The sequence below is a fragment of the Brienomyrus brachyistius genome, chromosome 22 (assembly GCF_023856365.1).
Source record: "Brienomyrus brachyistius isolate T26 chromosome 22, BBRACH_0.4, whole genome shotgun sequence".
NCBI classification, from domain to species: Eukaryota; Metazoa; Chordata; class Actinopteri; order Osteoglossiformes; family Mormyridae; genus Brienomyrus; species Brienomyrus brachyistius.
In genome coordinates, this window is record NC_064554.1 from 5,382,802 (window position 1) to 5,406,726 (window position 23,925).

General features: G+C 49.0%; 3 protein-coding genes across 6 annotated transcripts; 1 reads left to right on the forward strand and 2 right to left on the reverse strand.

The window, feature by feature from the left end:
* Window positions 1-50: 50 nt before the first annotated feature.
* On the reverse strand, window positions 51-5,997 carry rabep2 (rabaptin, RAB GTPase binding effector protein 2). Of its 2 annotated transcripts, XM_048992371.1 has the most exons (13): window positions 5,661-5,997; window positions 5,257-5,418; window positions 5,074-5,165; window positions 4,567-4,965; window positions 4,384-4,479; window positions 4,082-4,180; window positions 3,880-3,996; window positions 2,099-2,177; window positions 1,953-1,964; window positions 1,806-1,861; window positions 1,582-1,680; window positions 1,372-1,488; window positions 51-1,257 (listed from the first exon to the last, which is right to left on the reverse strand). In XM_048992371.1, exons 1-13 carry the CDS (start codon window positions 5,707-5,709, stop codon window positions 1,153-1,155), a joined length of 1,482 nt encoding a protein of 493 aa, XP_048848328.1. In that variant the 5' UTR covers window positions 5,710-5,997; the 3' UTR covers window positions 51-1,152. The 2 variants fall into 2 exon arrangements, with proteins under 2 accessions (XP_048848328.1, XP_048848329.1); XM_048992372.1 differs by lacking the exon at window positions 1,953-1,964.
* Window positions 5,998-7,276: 1,279 nt separating this feature from the next.
* si:ch211-11k18.4 (uncharacterized) lies at window positions 7,277-12,539 on the reverse strand. Its single transcript, XM_048992377.1, has 12 exons — window positions 11,277-12,539; window positions 10,992-11,103; window positions 9,719-9,812; window positions 9,550-9,604; window positions 9,316-9,456; window positions 8,922-9,082; window positions 8,740-8,838; window positions 8,493-8,638; window positions 8,228-8,399; window positions 8,023-8,135; window positions 7,834-7,918; window positions 7,277-7,748 (listed from the first exon to the last, which is right to left on the reverse strand). Exons 1-12 carry the CDS (start codon window positions 11,392-11,394, stop codon window positions 7,692-7,694), a joined length of 1,353 nt encoding a protein of 450 aa, XP_048848334.1. The 5' UTR covers window positions 11,395-12,539; the 3' UTR covers window positions 7,277-7,691.
* Window positions 12,540-12,671: 132 nt separating this feature from the next.
* sh2b1 (SH2B adaptor protein 1) lies at window positions 12,672-20,557 on the forward strand. Of its 3 annotated transcripts, none has more exons than XM_048992367.1 (10): window positions 12,672-13,028; window positions 13,914-15,801; window positions 15,945-16,046; window positions 16,140-16,231; window positions 16,349-16,434; window positions 16,549-16,704; window positions 16,924-17,141; window positions 17,262-17,436; window positions 18,080-18,170; window positions 19,269-19,434. In XM_048992367.1, the coding sequence occupies exons 2-10, from the start codon at window positions 14,215-14,217 to the stop codon at window positions 19,288-19,290; spliced, it is 2,529 nt and encodes an 842-aa protein (XP_048848324.1). In that variant the 5' UTR covers window positions 12,672-13,028; window positions 13,914-14,214; the 3' UTR covers window positions 19,291-19,434. The 3 variants fall into 3 exon arrangements, with proteins under 3 accessions (XP_048848324.1, XP_048848326.1, XP_048848325.1); XM_048992368.1 differs by lacking the exon at window positions 12,672-13,028 and adding an exon at window positions 13,050-13,216; XM_048992369.1 differs by lacking the exon at window positions 18,080-18,170 and having other exon boundaries at window positions 19,269-20,557.
* The last annotated feature ends 3,368 nt before the right edge of the window (window positions 20,558-23,925 follow it).

The following is a 23,925-nucleotide window of genomic DNA, read 5'->3' on the forward strand; positions in this document are numbered from 1 at the left end:
TCTCTGCCACTGTTAACGTCGTGAACCCAAAAAAAAACACAAGCAAGACATTTAAATGTGAATTTGTTTAATGCAGACATTAATAAGATGCCTAAAGTGGAGGATTTCACAAATTGTTTTGCGTTTGAAAATGGTAAAATGAATAAAGACAGAGAGATTTGCACCAGGAATCAAATGCACCGAGATTCGGAACTGCATAAAAGTCAGCTGGCATCAGTCCGACTGCTGCGATCCCTTTGTTAATCTCAGTGTTAATCTGACTGGTTTGCTCTCAAGCTGCAGATATTGCCTCCATGCACATCAATGCTTAAACTGCTATGTCTCCTTCCTAAAAGATGACCAGAGCACAGGAGGAAAGGCCCGCCCACCCGAATAACAGTACACTCCACTTCAATAATTTCTGAGGTATTACCATAACAAACATCACAGACTCATTGTTTTCCCCCAGTCATCACTCAAACCAGGCAGGCCCCCTACTGGCCAAAGGGAAGAACTGGAAATCTCCTGATCACAAGTCCCTAACCAATCAGGGACACTGAAATCTCCATTCTGAGGAATGGGGACAAGGTAGGGCCAACAGCCTGATCTGAAACTTTTTAAAGTTATGCTCAATCACAGAGCAGAAGTAATACAACGTGACACATTTCAAAATCATTAAACCTGTTAAATACAAACATTTTGATCTGCACAAATGTAAAATGAGTATAGAACAGAAAATAATAATGAGAGAAGTGCTTACCAACAGAAGGACCCCAGGTTAAAAATAAAAAACAAACATTCAAGTGAACTTACAGACTAAAAGGAGCAGCAAAGACGGAAAGATTTCGAAACATCGAGGCTTAACAGTTAAGACACTTCATTGATGCTGGAGTCACAGAGTTCTACCCAGCACATGACTGACAGCGCTGACTCAGAGGCTGTACTGGACGGACAGTCCCAGGCGACGGTGAAGTGGACGCCAGATGTGTGCGAGTAAGAGACTAACAATTTCCATTCAAGTTAATAACATTAGCTATAAAAATAAGCAGTAGTGTCACCTCTGTCAGCTTCCATACATCAAATTAGACTATTCAGTAAAAGTGTAAAATAACTGCTTGGTGTCCAGTAAACACCCACCTTTCAGTGTTTTCATGACAGATTCGTCTCTTTGGCTTATGAAGTGTCAGTGACCTTTGAACTCCCATCAATCGGCCCCTCCCCCAGGACCTCCCTCACTTGATCCATACAGCCCGCCTGACGGATCAACTCCAGCTTCACCTGAAAAAGGACAACGGGAGGGAGGGGAGGACGGGAAATGTAAGAACGGGCACGCGCCTCGGCGGGCAGCCTGACACTTCCTGCGGCACGCAGAGGGCAAACGGCCACACGCACCTGCAGCGACTGCGACAGTTGCACAAAGTCCATCTGCACAGTCTGACTGTTGTCTAGCTGACTGCGCAGGCTGATCACCTGACTGCGCAGTTCAAGACACTGCTGCTCCAGAGCAGACTGACAGAAAGGAGACATATTGGAAAGATGCACGACCTTAACTGAAACCTCACAGACACTTGGAGTGAACCTGGTGTGTCACAATGAACCAACCTTGTCGCTGCTCTGAGTTTTGTTTTCTTTCTGCAGGTGAGACAACGCCACCCGCAGGCCAGAGAGTTCAGTGCGACATATCTGTAACTCACTTTGCAGCTTGAGAAACAGAAGAATTGAGTTGGATTCAAAATGGGCTTTAACTTCAGGAATAAGCAGGTCTTGCATCTTAATCCTTAATTTAAAGAAACATCCTTGAAATGCCACTGAAATGTTATAAATACCTTATCATTTTCACTTTGAATTCTGTCCGTTTCCGTCTTCAGACTTGAGAGTTTAACTGAACACATAGGAGGAGTTACTTTGTTAGATTAAATAATTTATTATGGTGGTTTAACTTAAGAAAAGCCTTTCAGCAAAATTTTTCTCACCTTCCAGGACCTCTGTGAGTCAGAAAGCAGGAACAGGCATGAAGAGGACAGAAAAAGGGCGTTAAAGTACCGAACAGGAAATGTTACGGGATACATTCACACACGGACTCCAAGAACAGGGTCACATGATAAAGCCACACACACACCGCTCTCCTCCGTCCGCTGCTCCAGCTGCTCCTTCAGGTTGACAATCTCAATACGTAGCCTTTCCTCACAATGCGTCACCTGCAGGCAACATGTGGTATTACACTCTGACAATCCAAATCACAGAGGTTCTCAAAGCTTTTGATCAAAAGGTCCACGTGAGATTTTTGTTCAGAGATCAATTTTCAGTAACAAAACAGCATTACATACATTTTAATGAATTAACAATAACTTTCAATATACACATTAATATATAACAAAAATGGGAACTTTGGTTCAATGCTCGCTTTCGGTTTCTTTTTTTGGGGGGGGGGGGGGGATTATTATGAATCATATGTGTTGAAAGTTTGGTGGTTCTTCATTGTATTTTTGTACTTCAAACCACATTAAGCCTTTTCACATTAACCATACCGATTTATACTGTGCATTATTGACTGGATTAACTTGCGGTTTGGTTTTCATTTGGACTGTGGTCTAGACTTTTGGTGCTTTTCCACTGGAACCAAGAATAATACTGCAAACTGATGGTTTTCCACTGAAAAATATGCAAACTGTACCAGACCCGTACCCATGCTGACACGGTGCTGCTTACTAGCAGGGCTGAAAGCATGACCAAACCGAGCTGGTTGGGTCACCACCATCTGATTGGTCGATAGCAAGGAGAAACCAGCGATCTGCATCAATAAGCATGGATTATCTGAAGGACAAAAATGGCATATTCTATATATAGCCAATCCTCCTTTATCCGGACCTCCAATATATGAGCACCTCATTCTACCGGGCAGCTCTAGGTTAATTTTACACAACCAGCAGCTTTTGTTACGAGCCCTATGGTGCCTTCGTTTTTCTCTCTGAACTCAAAAATTCCGAGGTGAGTGACATCACAATGTGACAAGGAAAATCACAGGGAGTTGCTGCAGACCATTTTGGAGTGGGCAAGTCTACGGTAGGTGATATTTGGAAGAGTAAAGAAAAAAATCATGCAGCTCGCTTGATGCTGGTTAAAAACTGGATGATCACTGCAAGAATAAAACGGGATGATTCGCAAGCTCAGACTGAAATAACATCCTGTTATAAGCCCTGTACCTCATAAATATCATGCAGTTTGTATGTGTACAGATGTACATTGTACTGTATTGTTCATGCATTTCTAAGATATGGGCATGTCTTACTTACGGGCACCTCGGTCCCATTCTGCCCGGATAAGGGAGGTTTGACTGTATTATAAATTATCAGTAGTACCGCACATTGCGATGTATTAATACATTCCCAATAACTCAGATCCTCAAAATTTCCAACCTCCTACTTAAAAAAACAGAATAGACGAATGGAATGGATTTGTAATGCAATTTTATGCAAGTGAATGATAATTCTGCTAGCACTTGATGCTAACATAACACGGTGATTGTCACAGACGCGCTTGCGCAAATTAGCACACAGCAAAAATACACCGTGTGAACAGTATTTACACGTCTATTCAGTTTTACTTCAGTGGCACTCCAAACCCGGCCTTACCGAGCCGACCCTCCTTCAGTGGAAAACCAAAGTGAGCTGGAACCGTGCTGTAACTAGTCTCTCTTTGCGGTTCGGCTCGGAGCCTGTTTGCCAGTGGAAAAGCACCATTTGAGAACCCCTGATATAAACCACAAGACTTGTTATATATTTTCATTTTACATGTTTTATACCTCAATCCAAGAAAATGTGCATGTTTGTCCATAGAACTGAGGTGCATCTGGGCATTGTGGGGTGTGGGATCATGTCCTAGGGGGTTAGATGGCAGTACCTGTAGGGATGGGCCCACGTCGGCCTGTTGGACCCTCTCCTGGGAGGCCTCAGGCTCTGAAGCCCTCAGTCTGGACAGCTCAGCACAGACCCTCCGGTGGGACAGAGAGAGCTCCGCCTGTAGGACACATCGAGGTTCAGATGCTCATTTAGGGGCCCCACGTGGCCCCCGGCTACACACGTTATATTGGCTGCCCCCTCACCAGGCGGCCCTGCACGGCGCTCTGTGATTGTGCAAAGGACTTCTGCAGGTCCTGGAGGAGGGTCTCTGAGGTCTGTACTTGTGACTGCAGCACAGAAACCTGCACAGATGATTTCATGAAATATAAATTACTCCAAATTAACAGAAGAGCCCCCTACAGGAAGCTAACAAAAGCACCACAGAGAAACGTTACACAAGGCATTACAAATCAGCTTTACTGCTGTAGTGTCTAAGCCAAAACAAAGCACAATAGCACTGGGGAGTGACATGGGGAGGGGCCAGCAAACCCCGACGACCAGTCACCTGTTGCTGGGTCTCAGAGGTTTGGCGGCCGAGCTCTTTCTCCAGCTCCGCCCGCTCCTCTCGCAGACGTGCAAGGTCCCCCTGCAGCTCGGCCACCTTGAGACACGGGGCACCATCATTAATATTCCCAGAGTAAAGCCGTGTGCTTGAAGATGGACACTGCTGTGCCCCCTGCTGGCTTACCTGAGAATGCAGTGCGTCCCAGTCAGCATGTGCCACCAGCCGGTGCCCTGGCGGGGGCAGGTAGATCGCCTCAGGCACCAGCGTCCCGGTGGACAGTAGGGAAGCTGTGTCGTCCTGGGGCTGAGGCCGCCTGGTCAGTAAGGGAGTGTCCAAGGAGAAGGAGGAGAGGGAGGAGGTGTCACAGTGTTGGGAGAAGTAGCCCTCTGTCAGAGATAGCGGCCCCTCGACATCCCCCTCGGGCATCCCGGCGTCCTCCTCGGGCCTCTCGCCTGAGTCTCGCTCAGCTCGCTCCGTGCAGTCGCACCGGTCACCAGGGCTCCCTGTCAGGCCGCGAGACCTCTCTGCATCGGCCTCTGCCTGCAGGAAGCCGTCTCCATCACGCAGCACCTCCCGGCCATTCTGAGGGGTGATGAAGAGCATGCAATGCATGACTTAAAGGTCTCTCTGTGTTTAGTAAAGGATCCCGCATTCACAAAGCAAACCAGAGGGGTTGAGGAGTTGGAGGACCTTGCGATTGGTGGCCACAGGCATGCTGCTCCTCCACTGAGTGCGTTCAGCCAGCAGTGCTGCGATCTTGGTTTCATACTGAGATGCTGTTTCTGGAGGGGGAAACACAGGGTCACACTGAAGGATCGGAACTTCACTGACACACTGCAGGCTGCACACAACCAGCCCCAGCCCCACACAGACCTCTCAGTGCCTCCTGAAGAGACTGTATCTCCTGGTCACACTGTTTCTGCAGCTCGGATAGCTCTTCCTGTTTGCTCAGCTCGCAGATCGTCGCTACGCCTTGCCAGTGCTCCAGTTGCGCTCGGCAATCGGCTAGCTTGGCCTGCAGGCTGGCCACCAGCGCTGTCAGAGACCAAAAGTAAAAGTGTTCATAAAGTATAAATAAAGATGGGACGCGCTTATCGCAAGAGCCCAGGTTTCTAAAACATATTGAACAACAATCCCCCTACATGTGAACGAAATAAGCCGAGGAATTACAAGATATAAAGAAGGTTTTTTCTATCTTGATTCCCTATCATCCCGCCTTGGTCCCCGTATAATCGGCGCCCGATCCCGGCGCGTTTCCTCGTCTTATGTTACTTTACCGGGCTCTTCTGGCGCATTTCGGAACGGCTCCCCCTCCGGTTTCTCCATGGCTCACAAATCATCCCCTTCTGAGGAGCTCTGACGGCTCAAAATCCCCAGTTGGCTCGTCGCTGCTTCCCTTGAGCAACAGACAGCCCCAGCCGGCCGGAAAAGGCGCACCTCGCTTCTATAGCGGTTTGCTTTTATTAAGACAAAAGTTCAGGAAACAACTTTTCCCCGGTCCAAGCCTACGGAAATCGCGTAACAACCCTCCCCGGAGGCCAGGGGGTTAGGGGCCGCCTACGCACTTCGGCTTCCAGAATAAAAGAGTCTGGCGGCGGCGGTGCGCTGGGCAACGGCATTCCGGGAGCAGGCGGGGATGGACGGCTTTTATTTATACCACACCGTACATATTGCAGTACCTGACAGCTGTGTGTTTGCATACCGAAATGGTTAAAATTGAAAATAAAAAAACACCCCCCTTTGCAAACGTTATTCCAGTTTATTTTAAACTCTTCGTAAGTGTCGGACATCCCAGCGTGAGTAATACAGGGTCGCCAGCTCACCCTTCTGGCGTGACATTCATGCTTTTAGATTTTAGATCCAAGATATCTTACAGCAAATGTATATTATTTCATTATAAACCTAAAAATGGCTTCATCAAAAGCGTTGTGGTAATTTGCAAACCGTACAGACGATTTACAAGGTAATAAAACTGTTACATACATGTAAATACGTGTGCAGACTTTGAAACGAATTGAACATCTCACGCCAACCAGCTAATCAAAGTCGGCAACCCCGGTAATATCAGGGGACACCCCAGCGTATGGGATCCCCCGCAGGAATAAGATTGAAGGACTTTGCTGAGGGAGCGTTGCACCGCCATACCTGCCAACACTCCTGTCTTTGTCCTGGTCAAGGGCCTTTCCCGGCGCCCTCCCGTTTTCTTGTTTCTCCCGAGAAATTCGTGTAATTTGCATGGCCCTCAAACATTATTATGGATAAGTTTTGTATGTTTGTCTGATGTTACCCAAGTTGTCAGATCATGTGTAAAACACAATCTACATACATAATTCACACAATACATATTTCATTCTCCATTTGGTTACCGCAAACTCGCTATTCCACAGCAAGGGATGTGCCCATTCTCTGCAGGCCGAGAGGCCAGTTGAATGCTAAATGAATTAGCAACTCCCACCTTGTGCTATTGGAAAAAAACCCGTATTTTGAATCCAAAATGTTGGCGGGTAAGCTTAACACAAACCTTAAAAAAAGCTCTTTATTACAGTAAAACAAGCTAGCTGGGTCACCTGGTTAAACGCCTTCACATCACGGCCATAGCTGGGGGTGTTCCACATGGTAAATTTAGTACGTGCCTATGTGTCTGCTACACATTAGCATGGAACAAATAAAAGTGTAGGCACCGTTTTTCCTGCAATACATAAAACCACCAATGCACATGTGTGGGAGAACATTAAACATCTGTGCCTTGCACTGTACATTATCTGTCAGCCCATTTCATTATTATGTACTAATACATTCAACATACTGTGCCTTATAAGTGCCAAATGCCAACATGAGTAGTGATACGTGTGACATTCATTCAGGCTGGGTCCATTCCAGAAGAGTCATGTGATCACCTTTTACCAGTTTTAATGGGATGTGACAATTCTGAGCTGGGCAAAAATGTAAGTGAGAAACATACAGTGGTATACAGATACAAAATTCCTCAGAGGAACCATAATTCCACGATTAAAAAGTTATACCAAGTAACATTACAATACTTGTGATAATAGTTTTATACAAAGCTTCTTACAAAACTAATCACCCTAACTACGGAAGGTTCCAGGACAGGTAGTGTCTGGGGGATTTTCCGAAGCCTGCAACTGTTCGGCGGTAAACATGTACCAATAAACTCCAATTCCCACACCTGGTAGTGATCGAGTGTGAGGCACAGTCCGAAGGCCTGGACTGACTCATACAGGCTGGAATGTGCGGTGCCCTCTAAGTTATGCTTAGTAGCACTCCCTGTATTCTTCATTTTCTATTCCTTAGTCCATATCGTGATCGGAGACACTCTGGCGTAGATAATCTTCATAAAGCTTCTTCTGCACAGAGAGAGGAAGAAATGAAGGCATGCCAATGCAGCACAGACAACACAGCGCCCCCTGTAAGCGACCTTGTGTACTGCACCTTCTTATTTTTCACGACATCCTGGACGTACTCCAGCTTCTCCTGCAGCTGCCTCTTCTGCCTGCTTGAGAGTGTCGATCGAGTTCTGGTGGGGGGGGGGGGGATGTTATATATACACATTATATATCATTGACAGTATAGGAATTGTAAGGTGCTGGAGAGAGATCCAGAATGGTGACCTTTCCTTACCGGAAGAAAAGGCGAGCCAGGAGTAGCAGGGTGACAGACAGCAGGCTGAGGCCACCGAGAAGGTACAGCTGCTGCTGGACATCCAACGACTTAAACGCTTGGGATGCGGGAGCCTGAACGAGAGAGAGGCAATACAGTTACACTCACACAGCCCAGCTCCTTACCTACAGCGCCCCCTGCTGCAGGTCAGGCACTCTGCACCCACCAGATAAAGCCAGAGAGCCGCGGTCCCGTTTGGGCCCAGCAATGCCTCCAAAACGCCCTTAGACATGGGGCCCAGCATCAGGACTGCCAGGAGCAGCAAGGGTACGAGGAGGCCCAGCAGCCCCAGGAGGCAGGCCTGGCAGCGGGCACGTCGGTTATTCATGTTGCTCTGCCTGGACAGGAGGGGTGACAGGAGCAGGTCAGAGGGGGGGGGGGGGGGGGGCTGCGTCACCCTGCAATGAGAAGGAAGCCTGGAGTTCCTGTACCTGTCTGTCACCAGCGTGGCGGTGATGGCCTGGCTCACGGCCTCACAATCCTTCTCCAGGGAGTTGAGGGTGTTTTGCACCGTCTGGTTGATGGTCTTCTCGATAGTACGACACACTTCCTCGACCTGGTTCACACAGCGGCTGGACTGAGGAGGCATCCAGACAGAGCAGGGGGGGGGGGGGTGAGGACCACGCCAGTCTCTCTGGCATTAGAGATGCTGCAGGCCTGCAAAGACGCCCCCCCTACCTTGCTGGGATTGGGGATGTAGATGGTAGGCATGTCGAATCCACACTTGTTGAGTCCCGGCCTCTTGCACAGCTCCTGCACTATCTGCATCATCACCCTCTAGGGTGGAATACAGCAAAGCAGGGAAGAGGGCGGGTCCAGCGGTCACATGGTGCCCCGCCCCACAAGCTCCAGCCACTCACCTGCCTGTCTGACTCAGTCCCGGCCTCGTCAGCCTTGCTCAGGTAGAAGTGTAACCGGTCGCCTTGTGACTCATTCAGATTCTCCACAATGTTGAGAGTGCGCTTGCACAGAGCCTGGCCCATTGGGTCGAAGAACACCAGGATGAGGTCACACAGGTTACCTGTGGACAGACAGACCCAGGCGGGGGTGATTACTCCATGGAATCCACTAACTCACTGTATAGCAACAAATCCAGAGCCCTGCTGTTCTGCAAAGAGACAGTAGAGGGCACTAGAGTAAAAAATATTACACCCAGCCTAGCAGGATAGACACCTTTCGCAGACAAAGCCAGTGCTGTTGATAGGAAATGAGACAGTCAGAGCAGGGGCAAAAAGAAAGGGCTTATTGACCCACCCAGCCAGAGTAAAGCCTGATCCACATCGAATGGGTACTTCATATCCCCATCCACCAAGCCAGGAGTGTCCACAAAGGTCACCAGGCTAAAACGCTTCTGCCGGGAAGTGCAAATCTCCGTACACAGGTACTCCGACACACCTGCGAGACACGGACGACCATGCTAGACAGGAGGCCTCACACAACTGAGCAGCGCAGGGAAACAGAGGGCACTGAGATTAATGCCAGTCTGACCTTTGAACTCTTGCAGAGGTTTGAAGTGAGGGTACAGGTGAAGGGTCGCATTTCCCTAAAACACAACAATAACACTGTGAGCGTTAATAATGCCGATGGCAGCAGACTCTGTGAGGACATCCTCTGCTATGCCACCACAGGATGTCTACATGAGTGACTCTTTCCTCACAGTCAGGCTCTCTCTCTTGCGTCCACTGGTGACAAAGCTGAAGCCCTGCGTCTCAATGGCAACGCCTGTCCGCTGAACGTGCTCCTCCACGTACCTGTGACAGGGTGGACGTCGGTACAAGACAACAACAAACGTATGGTTGTGGCCGCTGCCCACTGTGTGCAGGACCTAACTTAGCCAGTGCATGGATGATACAAACCCTAAGAAAGCTGTCCAGTTACATTCTGCAGAAAACAAGCAAGCATTATTCAGTCTTCTGGCCAAAGGCAAAAAGAAGCCCCAGTCGTGATTCTTGACCCTTGCTGTGTGCAAAACTATGCCAAGATTCATAGCACATATATTTAGAAGGACATGGCCTGCAGAGGCTACACATTTGAAGGATGCAGCCTATGAATTTGGACACAGCTACAGTGGTAAGCCTGCCCCTGTGGTAGGCATGGCCGTTCCCGGATGGCAGCACTGACTAATATCTATTACCTAACCAGCAACTCTCCTTTTTCATCCCACCCCATGCCTCCTTGGGGTTGCTCTGCTGGAACTACTGTTTATCCCTTTGCTAAACCCTGTCTGCACACACTTAATCATTTAGACCTAAACACCCTCTGCTTTCTATCCATAAAGTCCTTCAGACTATTCCTGATCCATGGTTTGTTATTAGATGAATTGTTTTTTGTGGACTTAATATAATTATAAGATTTAATGTGGAAATAAAGGTGGCCGAGTCCCTCAATGTGCACTCGTATATCTCTCAGAACAAATCCCAGGCTGTCTTCAACAAGCTGTCACTCCAATCTTCCTTGGTCTCCTATGTCCACTATGTAGTTTTGTAATCCTACCCCAACTGGAAGACGGAACCATTGGATAAACAAAGAAAATACACAAATGCTATCATCTAAAGCAGTGATTCCCAACCGGGGGTACGCGTACCCCTAGTGGTACGCGAGCACATTACAGGGGGTACGTGGAAAAAAATTTTATATTTAATTTCCCTGATGATGGGTAAATATTATCAGCCATTCCATTAGCTGTGCCCTGGTATAGAAAGAAAATCTATCTGGGATGTGTTGCTTAATGAATTAAATGTTCAAGTTATGGAGATTTAATAAAATGTTTTAAATTTGATAATCAGTTGTACGTTCTACTTTTATTGAATCATCAACACATTTGACAAAGGGGGTACTTGTGGTATGAGAAAATCTCTCAGGGGGTACACAATTCAAAAAAGTTTGGGAAACACTGATCTAAAGAATAAAAGATGGACAGTAAGGATTACCAGTTGATAAAGGAGCTCTTGCCTGCAGAGTGATTACCCATCAACATGACCGTGATTTTCTTCCTGGGGGGCAGGAGGGTGACCCCCACTGACTCTGCGATCGAGATCAGCCCTGAAACGTACAACACCGCAACTAATTCAAACTTGTACTTGTAATTGTATCATGCACCGGAAACTCTTAACGTTTGCAGAATACTCGCAGGGTACGTACATTTTAAAAGACAAGGCATATGGGTATTAATTAATTCATTATAGAGCATAAAGCAGCTCCGGCCTAAAACTCACCGCTATCGACATCGGTGTAAATTTGATGGCACTCCCGCAGAATCCGCTCGTCGCAGGACACGCTGCCTGCCATCGACTCGGCATTTGCGGCGCTTCTACTCTTTATTTTTCCGGACATAGTCACCGTGTGCTATTCAATTACAGATATTTTAAAAAATCACTAAGTTCAAATAATACAGAAATTTGTATTCCTTGTTTTGGAGTGTACAAAAAAAACGTAAAGATATTTATTCAGAATGAGGTATTGAATAACTGGTTTAAATCGGCCCGGCTCCATGCAAAATGTTGGCCACGTCAACAGCAGGAATTCGCCGAGCTTTATGGGTAATGCAGTTTAAATCCCTCCCGCTGCCCTTGGTGTCCTTAAAACGTATCTGCACAGTGGTAAACATGGTGATATGGTAAATGGTACAATATTCATATGTGAATATATATTACATTATTGTTATTGCAAAACATTCACTTAGATAATATTTTCATACTTCGGTCTTTCCCTGAAGTTTATGAATGTGATTGTGGTGTAATGGTTAAGGTTTATATACTTTAACTAAAAAAAATAATAAAAACTTAGTATATCTGCCAAGGTTGTAAACTAAAGTAAAACACTTTTGCTGAACTGGCTCTGGTTCTTTACATTAGTGTTAATCATATTTAACTCATATTACTATTTATGCTTTATATACGAATATAAGCAGTATTGGATTGTTATTGTTTTGGGACATTGTGACTAGTTTGGAGCTTGTCACTCAGTCAAAATGAGATTTGTACTTTAGACCCTCGACTCGTATTTGAAGCGGGAATCGTGCCTACGATAATTTGCATCATGAACAAACTGTAATTTAAATATTTGCATGACAGTTCTACTAATGTATGCCTACTGTTGGATGTCCATGAAAGATGGCCAACTTTTTCTTGCTTTGTCAATAGCCACTCCTGTCCTGCGAGCAGGGCACGGTCATCGCTGCACTGGGCTGACCGATCACGTCGCTTTACATGGCGTGGACATCGCACGTGTACACATCCATTGCAATAACACCCCTCAAACAACAAACCCCTTATTCATTCGTTCGTGAATTTACACAGACTCCTGAACCCGAACCATTTCATCCTTGACTCACAATGGCTTCAGGAGACTATCAAAATGCTTATCTGGGCAACTGAAGGTACTTGTAAACCTACTCTAGCATAAATTTACTGTCTCTGACAAGGTAACGTGTGAAGGTCCACCCGCTGCGCGGTGTCTACCAGCAGGAAAGCCGCACATCACCAGCAAACCCGCTCCCTTCAGTGAGCCCCATCTCCGCCGCCCCACTCCTCAGTAAATCCCCTCCCGATCGCCATCCCCCCCCCCATTCCATCCCATCCCATCCCATCTCATCCCATCCCATCCCAGCAGCCCCCCCTCACTTTCCCTTTCCTCACTGTATCGCGAGACACGGAGGCTGGGGCAGCAGGCACAGAAATATTCATATTTTAACAACAACAATAACAATAAAATAATAACAAAAATAACAGCCTTGCGGTTCGTTCGGCCACCGAGAAGCGGGCGGGATACGTGGCACGACTGCCGCGAAGGGTGGGGGGACTGCCTGAGCAAACGAATGAAAGGCACCGATCATAAGGCTAAGTTATATTATTAATGGCCAGCTAGCGCTAGCCGCTACCAGCTAGCTGGTTAATAACGAGAGGCGGACATGGACGGGCGTTAGTGAGCTACGCGGGAAAAGGCGGATCCCGGCCCCGGGGACGAGGGTGAGCACGCTTCTGCTTTGCTTTATTCGTCGCCGCCGGGCCGGTTTATCGGCTCCTTATTAGCCGCGGTTGCTTAGCAGGCTGCTAGCTAGCTAGCTATCGGGGGCTCGCTACTCAAAGGCCGCGCTGTCCGACTCTCCACCCGGAGTCCGTACTGTACACCCCCATGTTTTCTCTCTCTTCTTCAGGTAGGTTAGGTTTCCCTCCTTACCCCCCGGAGCCCCGGCCTTGAGTGTGTGCCCAGGCCGTCCCAGGGGCTGCCGTAGCCGCCCTGCGAGCAGCACACGCTCCGTCCGGCTGCGCTTCTCACTCTTAATTAAGGATAATTAAGGCGCCGGGACGCGCATCTCACAGCACAAGCTGCATTAAATACATGTTTTAGCAAAAGCTAGCAATCTGGTCGTATGGATGAACATGTAGCCGTCAGATGACCCAGTCGTATCTTCTTAATAAGAACCTTTTTGTATGAATAGCTTATTGTTTTCATACATGAAACATCTGAGCCTCGAAATCATATTAATGGCCATTGATTTCATTCCTGTTGCTTTGTTGATCACACAGTTGTCATTTTTAGATGATTAGGATTGCTTATCATGGTTATTGGTTATCAGTGTCATCTGTGTTGTAATATTTTATACTGAGGTTATGCGTCTGTGGTTTGGGTACAATTCCGGGTTTTCGATGGCACATATTCAAATAGATGCGATTGTCCCGTTATGCGCTTTAATTGACAGCCTTTACGAAGATAGTTGTTTAATTTCCAGTAAAATAAAGCCGTCTTACACAGTATGCTTGTCAATGTGTTTGTGAGATGTGTGTTAAATTTTAATAGCCAGCTGGGAGGTTGTATAAGCTGACAGCTGCTTTTATTTACTTGTGTTTCAGTGACTGGTCTGCGGGGCTCTCGGTCTGCCTTAGAGGAGGGAGGCAGAGTGCAGCTCTCCCAAACAAGGCCCGTTTCTTCTCTCCCTTCCTTGGTGAGCAGCGGGGAGACTTCATGCCTGAACTTTGCATGGCTCCTCAATGACCATTGTGGCTCCTGAGCGGGTTTGACCTGTCCCTAGTACCCCTACATCAGGTCAGTGTACCTCTAGCAAAGCCAACGAGCACGTTCGATGAAGCGAGGCCGCAGCGACGTCCCTCCATCACCGGCTTCAGCCTTTAATCCGAGTCACTTGACAGAACCATGAACGGCTCGCTGCTGACACCTCCTAGCCCACGTGCCTCGAACGCCTCTCCTCTCCCCCCGTCTCCTTCTCCCTCCCCGCCTTCACCCTCGCTGCTGCCCCCACCGCCGCCCCCTCCGCCAGTGCAGTCATCCTCGCTGTCGGACACGCCCACGCCATCGCCGTCACCATCGCTCAGCTGGACAGACTTCTGTGAGCTCCATGCTCGCTTGGCGGCTGGCGACTTTGCCCGGCACTTCCGGGCGTTCCTCCTGGAGAACCCACACTACTCTGCAGACTCGGCCGGTGCCTTCTGCCGCCGCTTCACAGACAGGTTTGTGCGCCACTTCCAGAGCGAGTTGGAGGGCCGGGTGACACCCAAAGAGGCGGGAGGCTGGGTGCCCAATTCCGATGCCACCTCTCTGGAGGAGGAGGAGCTCTCGCCCCCTCTGGTCCCGGAGACCACGCCCACCTGCCCAGTAACTCACATGCGGCCAACACCCAAGGCCCTCCCCATCCGGGCGGTGCATGACGTGCGGGTGGTGGACAGATACCCCACCTCGTACCAGGACACCTACACCCACACCCAGATCCTCCCTCCGTCCTCCTCTTCCTCCTGCTCCTCCTCCATGGGTGGGAACAATGGCGGGCGGACGGACGCGGGCATCTTGTCGAGGCCGGCCCTTGGACACGTTGTGGGGAATGGAGAGGAGGAAGATGAAGGGAGCTGGGTAGGGCCAGTGGGAGATGATGCGGATGCAGAGAGGGAAGTATGCCTGGGTGGAGCCAATGCCTGTCCGTCAACGGTGACCCTGCCCCCATCGACATCCTCCAAGGGCAATGGCATGATTGGTGGGAGCCACTCCAAGAGCAAGCTGAAGAAGCGCTTCTCCCTGCGGAATGTGGGCCGCAGCGTGAGGGGCAGCGTGCGTGGCATCCTGCATTGGCGCAGCTCTTCAGGGGACAGCCTGCAGACCCCCCCCAGCTCCAGCTATAGCTACACCATAGGCACCCAGGATGGGAGGAGGGGCTCCGGCTCCCAGCCGCAGACACCGAGCACCCTGCCTGTCTCCCTCTCCCTGCCGCTGGCCATGCCACACTCCTCCTCTTCCTCCCTGCCACCATCCTCCTCCAGCAGCGCCACCTCCCTGTCCCTCTCGGAGGCCCGGGACCGGCGAAGGAGCAATGGAGAAAGTGGTGGCGTGGGAGAGAGGGAGAAATGGAGCCACCGGCTGGAAAAGCTGCGGCTGTCCCGTTCACCGCCGCCGCCACCGCTGCCCACGTCATCCTCTCTGTCGACAGCTGCGCCCGGGGGCCCCAAGAAAGCTGGCCGGCTGGTGCGGGAGGGCGGTGTCAACGTCAGCTCCTCCTCCGATGAGCTGTCCGCTCCTAGCGGCCATAGCTTCGCCGGCTTCTCCTTTGCACTGCACCACCTGCACCACGGGTCTGAGGTGTCTGGCGGCTCCCAAGCAGGCACGGGGCTGCCCCTGGGGGTGGGCTGGCGGGCTGGGCGCTGGCAGAAGTGCCGCCTGGTCCTGAGGGAGTGGGAGAAGGATGGAGCCGAGCGAGGGGAGGAGTATTTCCTGGAGTTTTTCATTCCTCCAAAGGCAAGTATGAGGATCATTATCACTGTGCTGTACTGTGCATTCATCCTTTTTTGCTTCCTCCTGTCTCGGCTACACCTAAGGAATTTTACATCCTGCCACATTAAAATGAAATTTTGCCTCCTCTCTGCCCCCCCCCCCCCAAGGCTTCGAAGCCCAGGGTGACTGTTCCTTGCTCCTCCATTCTGGATGTGAGGAGTACCACTGCCCTGGAGGTGCCTGACAAGGAGAACACGTTCCTGCTGCAGGTAGGGACCTCTCTCTATGTGCACCAGGCTGTTGTGGCCCTGGTGCAGCGGTGATATCAGAGGAGTGTTGAAAGTGCAGTTCTGCCCCCACAGGTAGAGGGTGCCGTACACTACATGGTGGAGACCCGGGACGCGGGCCAGATGAAGGCCTGGCTCACTGACATCAGAAATGGCATTAGCTTGAGGTGAGAGTGCCCCGGTGAGCACAGGCTGCAGCTGGAACGAGTATAGCTTGGGGAGGTGTAGGACTGACCAGCACTACTGGTTTGTCTGAGGTCTCATTCCTCTCCCATCTCCCCCAGTGAGCAGGAAGACATGGAAGGCACGTGTGCACCTGTCCAGACGGAGATCAGCGGGACTCCTGAGTTCAATGACCGCCTCTCGCAAGGTCAGGCACCAAGGCTGAGTAGTAGTGGGCCTCCGCTTACCTTCGTCCTCTTAATTTCATTATTCTGTAATTGCTGTGAGCTACATGGTGCTGACAGTGTGTACACTGTGTCAGTGTGTTATAGGGGAGTTGGTGGTTCATCCCCAGTCCTGGAGCCCCTCCCTCCAGAACTGCCCCCACGTGCCCCTCTCGATGAATCGGAGAGCCGGCTTCTTGGCGGGGGAGGGGCCAACCTGGGCACTCCATTCGCTGAGACGCCTGATGCTACAGGTACAAATAAGCAGCTTCTCTAGTTAATTTTTATTGAGATCGATTACATAGCTTTCTGGTGCCATAGCTACATTAGAAAAACGTCTTATGTATTAATACTTCTCATTCAGTTACACATATATGCTGAGATAAGAGAGGGACCCTTTAAACAGGTGATCGTGGGCAGTAAGGATAACTCCATCCCTAGTAAAGTGATGCTGTCACCTTGTCCGTCCTCAGGCTCCTTCCTTTTCTCGGACGTGGCAGCGCCCACACCAGAGGCCCTGGAGCATCCGCTCAGCGAGTGCCAGTGGTTCCATGGTACCCTGTCCCGGCTGCGGGCGGCCCAGCTAGTCCTGGCTGGTGGCCCCGCCAGCCACGGCGTGTTCCTGGTACGGCAGAGTGAGACCCGACGTGGAGAGTACGTCCTTACCTTCAACTTCCAGGGCAAAGCCAAGGTGAGCTGGAGGAGCTGAGGCTCATGGGAGCTGTAGTTTTCAAATGGATGACATCACCCTGCATGTGTTTACCCTGTGCTTGATATCCCGCAAATTTCCTGATGACCCTCCCCGCCCCAGCACCTGCGTCTCTCCCTGAACGAGGACGGCCAGTGTCGGGTCCAGCACCTCTGGTTCCAGTCCATCTTTGACATGCTGGAGCACTTCCGGGTCCACCCCATCCCCTTGGAGTCTGGGGGGGCCTCTGATGTCACACTCATCAGCTTTGTGGGGGCCACCGCCATACGGCAGCCAGGTAAAGAGGTGTTTTATTTAGTGGCCCAAGAGAGAGGACATGGCTCAGTCCGTTCCATGTCTCAGGGAGCAGCGCACTTATAAAAGGGCGAAAACCCAGACTCAACAATAGGGCTGTGTGAAGGTAAATTGTGTGAGGCCATCCCATAAGACCTTTGGCAGCTGGATCAGCCCATGTTAATGCCATCGTCTGTCTTACCTATGGCACCGACATGTTTCCTCAGTCCCATCATGCTTTGCAGTTGTGCACTTGGCGAGTCACACTGACACACATTGAATGGAGGTCACGCCCAGCCTCTGTGTTCTGTTCCAGTTTTTATTTTGATATCGCGAGTGTGCTGTGTGAATCTCTGTAATCATTGCTGAGTTGCTAAGCTTCTTCTTTGATGTGTCTATGCTATAGCTGTTGCTGCACCTGTATTAGGCTGCACAAGGTAGCAGCCTGACCTCACTAGAATCGCCCTTTCAGCATGATGGTCCTTCTCATGCTTCCTGTTGGATTTCGTTTGGCTTGCCCTCTCAGTCCTCACCCCTAACAGCTTAGGAGCTGCCATCTTCCCCTTAGCCCCTTACCCTGCCCCCACGCATTTCAGAGCTCTGATTGGCTGTCTCTGTTGTTGTTTGTCGTTGGGTCATCTTCGCAGGCCGGGACAGGGCAGGCAGCAGGCCCACAGTCTGTGATGTCATCACCCCGCGCCACCCCGATTCTCCATCAACCCCCATCTCTGACTGTGTGTAAGTGAGACCAGACACAACAGAGGGCAAGAGGAGAGGACAATAGAGTGGTACAGGGACAAAATGGAGCAGGGGCTTAAGGGATGGATAGGCTGAAGATGTGGAGAGATTGAGAAATACAGCCGGGGAGCTGGGTTTCAGCACAGAAGATGAGGCAGGGGGCCCAGGCAGCCTGAAACCTTCCCTGCATATGTGGCCCCCTGCGATCAGACCCTTATAACTGACTCTGCATGACTCCAGTAAAATATACAGCAACTCTGACCATGAATTAATAGTGATAATAATATTAATAATAAAACCAAAAGTGAAAGAGGAAATTAGTGAAGAAGGACAAATGGTGCCCAAAGCAGTAGGCAGGTAAGGTAGTGTGAGAGAAAGCAGGAGATGATCAAAGCGGCTGACAGAGAGGAAGAAGAGAAGAGGAGGGCTGTGATCACTAAGCATAGTGTGCGAGTGGGGAGACAGACCATCCAATCACCATAGACTGCTGACGGCCTGCACTTCTCCTTCATTTCATACGCATGTTATTCTCGACAGAAGCAGCAATGGTGTTTTCCCACAGAGCTCCGCTTTCTGCCATCAGACAGTGGCAGTTGCTGCCTCATATTCCCATTAAAGCACAGTCACCCATAACTGACAGAGACAGGAAGTGAGGTAGTCATGACAGGTAGGCCGGGCACCACTCCGCGAGCCAGCCAGGTCCTGGAGCACTGTACCTGAGGGACCCCCCCTGGCACACGACTCTAGTTGCAAGCCGGTAAATGTGCTTCGTCACACTTGTGCTTTTCACATTTGCTTATTTCACCGTCGACACGGCCCGCGAAGAAGCTTAGCCACAAAGGAGGGTAAGGCCTGTGTGTAGCTCTGTAGACTACTGAAAGCACGGCCCTCCCTCCCTCTTGCCTGCCACATTGTATCAGGCCATAGCCTTCATCCTCTCGCTTTCTCAGTCATTTCCTGCTCTGGATTTCCCATTATTTTGGTCCAGTTTCTTTTTTAAATCTCTCCCTACTTTTTCATTGCTACGCCAGGTGTTATGTCTTTATTACGGCTTCTCTCTCTCTCTCTCTCTTGCTCGCTCTCTCTTTCTCTGTACAGACTTGACCAGCAGACCCCGTAGCCCCCCGCAACCACCACCTCCTCCTCCACCCCCTGGTCGGCCACCACCCCCTACCCCACCTCAGGAGCGGCGAGATGAGGCGGAGACCGCCGGACCGGGGGCTGTGGCGGTAAGCGGAGGGACGGAGGACTGTGAGGAGCGAGAGAGGGATCGGGAGAGGGAGGCCGCCCTGCGGCAGCTGGAGGCGGGAGACAGTGAGGAGAGGGAGGCCGGGAGAGCCAGAGCCATCGACAACCAGTACTCCTTCTTCTGACAGCTAGGCAACAAGCGGGAGGCAACCAACAGCCATCGACAACCAGTATTTTTCTTTGTGTAAAAGACTGAGGGCGTAAAGGAGGTACTAACACTATTAAAATATGTATCCTAAGGGATGCTGTGAGACGGCAGGAGGAGGGGAGAAAGAGAGAGAGACAGAGAGAGAAAGTAGAGAATAGCTTTCCAGATAAAACACTAAAATCGCACTGCTAACCGGGAGCCCATAAGCAGTAAAAGCACTAATCATGAAATTCAGTTGTACTGGCTAGAGAGGAAAATGTTTACACACTAACCCAGATTCAACAGTTAATTAACAACACTGTGTATTTATGCAATTGTCTGTGTGTGGGCAAACGCACACGTCTGTTAGCATTGCAGGACAAGACAAACTTTGGAAGGAGGAACTCTAAGATAAGGGGATCACATACCTGTATACCTCTCTCTGTCTCTTACTGTGCTGGTGAAATGGGGGGAGAAAGAGCAGGAAGGAAGAGGAGGAGGGAGAGAATGTTATTCAAGAGACATAGGTTATTAATAATTATGATAATGTCCTCAATAATAGCATTATATTTTGTTCTAAGGCGCCTTTGTTATGTTGTTACCTGTTCACGTATCTCTCGTTTCCCCTGCTCTTTTCATTTATTTTGTGCCATTGTATTATTTACCCTCCTTTCAGCCGTCTGTCCCCGTCCTCGCTGTCGTTTTACTTTGCGCTTCGGAGACGTACTCGTGCCTTTGTGTCCCGGCCCTGCGTGCCCCCCAGCCTGTGCCAATCGCTCTGAGTCCGCAGGCCCGCGTGCTGGACACCTGGCCGCCCGCTCCATGCCTGCGTTCCATCCTCACGCTGAGATTTCCTTGTGCCTTTTCCCCTCTCCATCTCTCTCTCTCTTTCTCTGTGTTGGGACCGTGTGTTCAGGGGGACACTGTCGTCCTCTCTGTGTGATTAGAGCTTCAGGTACTACATTGACTTCTAATTATATAAAATATGATATAATATAATTATACTGAAATAGCTTGCCTCCGTGTGCTGTTTATGAGAGTGTGAGTGTGTCTTGGAGTGTGTTAACGAGCCGTCAGCCCCATTAGCTAATTCTGGGTTACAGCATTTTTAGTGGCCATAGTGATAATAGTTACTACAGTCATTATTCATGTTATTCTGTGGGGTGCGGGGGTGTCACTGAGAAGAGGGTGGAAAGAGGGGACTGATTTGACTGAGCGGATGTTCTGCTCACACCACACAGCCACTGGTCATACAGGAAACCAGGCATTCGGCCCGTTTCGGGTGCAGATGGAGATGAATTTGTTCATTCTGCACAACATGGTGGCTCACGCCTCTAGGATTAGTGGTTTGGGTCCTGCCACTGCACTGCGTGTGTGAAGTTCTTGCTGTGAAGCATATTCTTGCTGTATCCTGTGCATTTCCTCACGCAATCCAAAGCCGTAGTCAGGCTGACTGGGGTCTCTAAGCTGCACTCTGTGTTTGTGTGTGTGAAGGTGTTGCCTTATATTGCCTAGGATAAGCAGTTAGAAGATGAATCAATAGTTAAGCCTGAAGATGCCATATCAGTATGTGTGTGAATGAAGGTGACTGTCAGGGGTGATTCTCGGATTTGACCCTTGGGGACAGGGGTGCCGCTAGAGATTTCGGGCCCCGTGAAAGCATATGAAACTGGGCCCTCAACCCAGATCAATCCCGTTATGTTTTAGATTTTTTTTGGACTTATCCTAAGCTAAGTGCTTAGAGGGGATTCAGCCCTTCAAGAAATACAGGATAATTAAATTTGTCGAGTTGGAGAGGCACGATAATATTTATCGAGCTTGGGGTATATAATTATTTTTTCCGGGGGGCTGAGACAAAGTAAAATCGGTTAGGCTGACCCCCCTCCAAATCGGGTGTAGACCCGTCCATAGTAACCGTTAAACTGGCGCGCTCCCCTTCTCATTTGAATACTCAAGTCGTGTACGCGCGCGCCGGAGCGCAGCGAGCCTTGGAAATTAGCGCCAGCGGCCGCCTCTCTGTCAACTTGGCTCAGGCAGGAGGCAGCATCGTCTGTTCTTACCGCTGCCGTGTACGTAATACGGCGAGTAGCGGTCCACTAACGAGATAGAAGAAACGGTAAGAAAAAGAGAAAAAGCCACTGAAGGCGACAGATAAATGAATGACGATACACACACACACAGACGCTCCTCTGCTTACGAACCTTCAACTTATTTACTTTCAGACATATGAACGAAGTGGACTGCAAGTCCAAATTGTGTTCCTAGAGCTCCCGTTTCCTGTCCCGAGTATGTATATAGGTTAGTCTGCCAGTTCCTAAGTCTAACGCCCGATAGTCTTCATTTTACTATTAAAACAGCAACAAGGAAACTTACAACACATTTGTCCCTATTGTCTTGCACTGTTTTTAAATTCAGTTTTACTGTACGTATTGTATATGTTGACTAGTGTGTCTTGAGGGGGTTCATTGATCGGCTGGTATTGAAGCTATAGTCAAGCTCTTGTGGGCGATAAACTTCCAGTGGCCTTACAAGACTGCTTACCGTGGGCTCCAGTAACACCAATAACAGAGACACCTAAAAGATAAGGGAAAGTCGTTGCTAATGTCAGCACTCCGAGATTTTGATAACCATCCGTGAAAGCCGAGCGGGCAAAGCCGGGAAAGCGAGTGGGCGTGTTAAGGGCAGTTGGAGGCAGGACTTTCTATTTTGACGAGTAAGAACTAAGTGTTCATCTGTCAATAAAGCTGTTTGAACCAATCGAATTTGTGTAGTCGGAGAGGTAAACTAAAGTTTTGATGGCAAGTTCCATAAGCCAATAGAAGTAGCACAGCTTATGATTGAAGCCTGGGTTGACCATTCATCATTTTACAAGAGGGTTTTAAATAAGCATTTTTTACCCCGATGTTTGTGTTTGTTTTAAGTCTGAGAATGATGCTGTTTGTGAATGATAAAAAATTCCAGAATGATAAAGATGTGAATACAAAAAAAAGACTTGTCATATGCGGTATTATGTTTTTCAAGTGTCTACGTATCCACATTGCTCTTGCTTAACATTTTTTGTTTCTAAGTGAAACTGCATTGTACATTTTACCGAGATCGTGATTATCCTACGGGTTTAAGATTTTCTTGCAGGCTAGTAGTCAGACTCATTGTTCGGTCTTAGCCGACATCGAAATACGATAAACTATGGAGATAGCTAAATAAGTAGAACAATACAATTATTTGTTTATAAACGGATTTATTTAATCCAAACGATAATTACGACTATGAAACTATTCATATCACTGTCACGCTATGTAAGGTACTTACCCATGTAGTTAATATAAGTAACATTTAATGAACTTTAAGTTTTATCAAAATGTCAGAATGCTGCACTTTCTTACAGGTGTAGTGAGCCCGTATATCTTTTTTTTCTCTTCCACTTCTGTCTTGTGCTCCCCCTAGTGAAGCAAAGTGGTCCTACAACACTAACCTTCAGGTATTACTTCGTACCATAATCCTGAAGGAATATCCATGCTGTCCAGTGTCCAAAGGCTGCCTTTGGGTTGATTATCCACATTCACACAGCCGAATAGCATCATTTGACATGAGGAAACACTCTCATGGAATGACAATGTATCCGGTCACTGTGGGAACCAAGCTGTAGCTGACGGTGTTCTCTGTTTCCATTTACATTTCCTTCCTTCCTTCCTTCAACCAAACAATCAATAAATTAATCAATCCCCTGATGGAAATTAAGTTGTCATAGCAGCCAGGTACATTTCAATTAAACAATAAAATTACAATACAATAACAGAATAAAATAAAATGAAATAACAAAATAGGATTTTGTTCTGACCTCAAATCAGAAATGGCAAACACAGTGGCGAGTGTGACTGATTGAGTGAAGCTAAAAACTTTTACATATGACATGTGCTCAGAAGTTTGTGGGATCCGGCCTAGTACTTACTGTGTGTGTTTTAGTCAGGTAAAGAAGTCGACCTTAAACCCCAACACCGAAGAGTTCAAGCTGAAGAAGACTCCCCTGACCCTGATGAGTCTACAGTATCTGCATCCCAGCCAACATGCTCCGTGCTGTGGGGGGGGGGGGGCATGCTCCCGGGTGCTGCTGCCAGGTAAAGAGGCCAGGCAAGGGTGCCAGAGCAGCTGACAGCTTCCTTCCTGCAGCTCCACCAAGCTTCCCCAAAACTCAGGCTTGCTGTCCTTCACTCCTCCGCTGAGGAGAGAGTAGGACGGCAGGCCCCACCCAATACATCCTGCAGCTCCACCCTCCCAGGTGGACGCTTCTGTTAGGTCACATTATCGGAGTCAATATTTGTGGTCTGCTGGTTTAGCAAGAAGTGTTTTTATACGAATGAAGGAGTAAGTCTTTGAATGCCA